The 4,645-nt window shown below is 32.6% G+C and overlaps 1 protein-coding gene across 1 annotated transcript; it reads right to left on the bottom strand.

Annotated features, from left to right (window-relative positions):
- Positions 1–2,441: 2,441 nt before the first annotated feature.
- Positions 2,442–3,080, bottom strand: LOC105060059 (phytosulfokines). The gene is made up of 2 exons (XM_010943648.4): positions 2,871–3,080; positions 2,442–2,708 (listed from the first exon to the last, which is right to left on the bottom strand). Exons 1-2 carry the CDS (start codon positions 2,973–2,975, stop codon positions 2,583–2,585), a joined length of 231 nt encoding a protein of 76 aa, XP_010941950.1. The 5' UTR covers positions 2,976–3,080; the 3' UTR covers positions 2,442–2,582.
- Between the last annotated feature and the right edge of the window lie 1,565 nt (positions 3,081–4,645).

Below are 4,645 nucleotides of genomic sequence, written 5' to 3'. Positions count from 1 at the left end.
AGAAGTGTATGAAATCCTGTTACGAAGAATTCCACGAGAAAGTTCCAACATCTGATGGAAAATTACATCTTCCCATGGGTCAAAGTAATATTTTCCGAGGCTCCCACAATCTTAAAAGCTCATAATTAGGCTTTTAATGTATGTTGTTAAGGTACCACGTGCAAGTCTCAGGGTCTCACCACACGTATGGAAAGGATTAAAACAACCGTTCACCAATAAGCCGCTATGAGGTGGCATTCCATCTAGCCATTTGAGTGTGAAGAGGGAAAGAGGCAAATTCTTCTCTCTACCGACAAAGATTCAACGAGGCCAAAAGAAAGAACCAATCCGAATCCACCTTACGCTTTCAAAGAGTCTTAGGAGACCAAAAACACAATGGTTATGAATAGAATCATCTAATGGAGAATAACAGCGTAGAAAGGACTTGAGGATACCAACCCCATTTAGTCTATATGTTCGCTGCACCATCTCTTTTAAAGATCGATCAAAAGAAGAAAGAGCGGATGAAAAGTTTCCATGCTTTAACCTTTTTTTTATTCGATTCTAGATTGCATAAGAATTTTTTGTGATGTTTGTGGTCGAGGCGAGGAGGCCAACCTAACTGACCTAATCGTGGAATCTCTGCTCTATTCTTGTCCATCACGTAGACTTATGAATAAAGCATGTAAATCTATGCATGCTGTATTTTTTCTCTCTCTTTATTGTTATTATTATTATTTGTTCGTGTTTGGTTTCATCTAGATTCCTAACACATGAATTTGAAGATGTATTGGCTCTATCAGGAATAGAGGTTCTAAATCATGTTTGACATATATACTGAGAAAGACAACAAGTGCCTGAGTTGGTAAAATCCGGAAAAAAGAGAAGTATATAGAAAAGGAATTGCTCAAGTTGATTGGTCACACGGGCAATTGATAGGGGAGGGCAATGAAATTTTGTTGTATAAGTTTCCTAGGGTTTGTTGTTAGAATTAATTCGAATTATGCATGTAATTCTTTTAGTTTAGCTTAAACAAGAAAGAACCCCTTAAATTTTAGCTCTAAATCATTTATTTTCCGACCTTCCTAGAAAGAGCATGTTTCGGTTGGTTTGAATGGAGTTGTTATTGTAGTAGACCTAGCGGAATCATCTATCAGTTGCCCTGACTTTAGACCGGTTGATAAGGCATGTAGGAAAATGATGCAATGCAACATGACGAAAGCAATAGATCTTGCACACGCACAAATTTGTTTCAATTTAATTTAGGGTGCGTTTGATTATATTTTTTAATTTTTAATTTTAAAAAAAATATTTTTTATTTTTTTTAATTTTTATTATTGAATAAAAATAAAAAATATATTTGATAACTACATTACTATAAAAGAAAAGACAATATTTAGGAATGACAGATGAAAAGCTCGACAAGATAGAAGATTCAGAAAGAAGGGAAGAAGAGGGTGGAGAAGTAAAGAGCTCAACGAGAGAGAATGATTTGAGTTCTTTATTTTTTGATTCGACGTTTTAGACGTATGAAAATAAAAAAAATAAAAAAATAAATTTTAAAAAATAAAAAAAATTATTTTATATATAAAAAAATTATTTTAATTTTTTATTTTTCATAATATTATCAAATATTATTTTTTAATTTTTATTTTTTAAAAATTAAAAAATAAAAAAATATTTTTTAATGGCTAACCAAACGTACCCTAATTATCTGATGATATTAGGCTTATTGCCATGAAACAACGTAAGCTCATGCAAGTAAAAATGCAATTTCTTGTTTAGTTTAAGTACTGATTAATTTTTAGTTTTATCGATTAAATTACTTGAGCCTATTAGTGCCCTTTAGATGATAGAGTATGGCTTTGCCTTTTTTGCTAAGCCCTTCTCTCTATACTTTTCTCTTACCAGATGTTTATCTTTCTTGAAACCCACAAATTAATAATAAATGATGGAGAAAATTCTTCACTTCATTTCCCCCTCAAACCAAAAAAGAAAAAGCCTTTTCTTCTATCATTTCTATCACATATTTATAATTAAAACTTTAAATTAAATCACTAAGCATAGGCAAGGGCAACGTTTTATCCAAGTTTGCCTGCTAAGTTGATTGGCATCTTGTTCGATAAAGGTTTGCTCTTGGAGGAGATCCAGGATTTAGAACAAAACTTGATGTATTAGAGATATTAAGAAACAATAATCAACCAACTTTGTTCATTGGGAGACCATATCCAACAAATATTAAAATATTTTCTACCAAAAAACAACAAATATTAAAATATTCACAAAATAATAAAATCCTAAAGTAACTGATAGATTGCAGGAATTGCAGAACTGAACAACCTCTCCCCCTTTTTGACTCCAAAAAAACAGTCAAAGCTTACAAACACAGACCCAACAGAATAAGAACCCAAGGATGCATGAAGCAAAAGCAAAAATAAGTGAACAGCAGAAACACACACACACACACAAGAAGCCCATTTAAATAAATTCTACCATTATTTGGTAGATAACATCTACAAGATCCCAGCTGGGGTTTACAAAAGGTAAGCATCATTCTAGCAACAAAACCCACAAGGCAGAGCAGCCAAAAACTAGAAGTCCCCCTAGTTGTGCTTCCCCTGGGTGTAGATGTAGTCAGTATGGGCAACCAGAGTCCTTCTCATCAAGCATTCCTCCTCACTAAGCCCCTCACATCCTTCCACTTTCTCAGGCATCTCCTGCTCCACAGCCTATGCGATCACAAAAAACCATTTCAAATTAGGCAAATCCAACTACTCCCCACTCCTAGAGAGGCCCAACAAAAACTACAAAAAGAAAAAAAAATGAACAAGAAACTAGAAATCAAAGCATTAGAGACTATCATGTGTCCAGGAAAATAGATTATGGAGTACCTCAAGAGAGCTTTGCTTAGGATCCACAGGGACAGGCCTGGCAGCTTGGGTCAGGGACACAGAGAGGAGGAGGGCTATCAACACAAGGGTGATATTCTTAGACATGATGGAGTTTGGGCCAAGAAGAATTGGTATTGAGAGATTGGGAAGTGAAGGGAAAGGAGCTTTGGGTGGTGGATTTGGAGGTGGAGAGGAATGGGGGATTTTGGGGGGTTTAAATAGGTGGAGAGTTGCTGTTGGGGTATGTGGAAAGGGCATTTAATGTGCAAACTGGCTTTTCTGTTTCATTTTTTTTTTTGTTTTTGTTTTTATTTTTATTTTTGTTTTGTTTTGTTTTTTTTTTTTTTTTTGAGTGCCTGCTTAAAACCAGAGGCGGAAGGCTTTTAATCTCCCTCGTTGGTATCGCCGGGAAGCTCGTTGGATTTTTGCGGCTTCTGGGACCGTGGGGGTTGGTTGTGGTGAGACGAGGGTGTTATCGGGTTCATTGCGTTCAAACTTGGTGAGATACAACTGGGATGGTAGAGGATTTTGGGGTCTTCTGGAGAAAAGCATGTATTTATTTAGTCCACCTTCTTCTTAGAAAAGCCCGACACCACACACTTTATTGGCATGGGCCCAACCTTACATTGCATGTACCACATGGCTATACAAACTATCAATCACTGCAGAGAAAATTTTTATACACCGCATGTAGTATAATAAAAATAATATAAAATATAATATCTAATCAAAATATATAATCATTATTTTTTTATACATATTAAATATCTATAATTTTATTTTTTTATTTAAATTTTAAATAATAAAAATATTTTTTTATTTTAAAAAATTATGATATCCTAATCATATTATGACATCTTGCGATTAAATTATGACTTTCTATGCACATAGAAAATCTTAATTTTTTTAAAAAATTATAAATTTTTTTTATTATAAAAAATTTATGAAATTTTTAAATAAAAAAAATATCTCTCTTTTCTTTATGATATTCTGTAGTCAAATTATGAGTAAGAAATCATAATTTGACCGCAAGATGTCATCATTTTTTCAGTAGAGAAAAGATATTTTTGTTATTCAAAATTTCAAATGAAAAAATAAAACCGCAGATTTTAAATACGTATTGAAAAGTGATGATTGTATGATCTAATTAAATGAAATGATGTATTTTTTTTACATCACATGCGGTGTATAAAAAATTATTCATCGCAGTTGCTCTTTTCTATAACTTCGTTGATAGAGCACTCATCTCAATGCATTATTGTAGAAATAAATATTAATTATTATTGTATGCATAATTATATGGTGTACATTAAGATATAATTTTATTAGTTCATGCTTCACACAAGCCAACAAGAGAAAGGGAGCGTGAGCTTGTGTGACAATGGATATTACTGATACATAGTTGGTTTACACGTAGATTTATTTACTTTTAAGTTAAAATTTATAGCAAATTATTAAAAATTAAGATGAGAAAGTACAATTTATGTGTCTTGTACAAGAGATTTTATGAATCTTATCTTCTGACACCCTTTTTATTTTATTCGTGCTCAACCAAAACAGTGTTTAGAGGAGTTAAAAAAGTTGGAACTTTCTAGAATAAAAATAAAAATATAAATTATTTATTTTCTTAATATCCAGATCCACTTTATGGTCAAACATGAGTCCTATGTTGTATAGCTTGTCCATGCCAATAACAAAAGGGCAGAAGTTGGTGTCAATGGACATTTGGTTTGCGAATAGATCTGGCTAAATTTTAAAGAAATTTATTTATTTAT

This window comes from Elaeis guineensis, chromosome 6 (assembly GCF_000442705.2).
Source record: "Elaeis guineensis isolate ETL-2024a chromosome 6, EG11, whole genome shotgun sequence".
Taxonomy (NCBI): Eukaryota; Viridiplantae; Streptophyta; class Magnoliopsida; order Arecales; family Arecaceae; genus Elaeis; species Elaeis guineensis.
The sequence above is the reverse complement of the archived record's forward strand: the minus strand, read 5'-3'. Positions and strand labels throughout refer to the sequence as shown.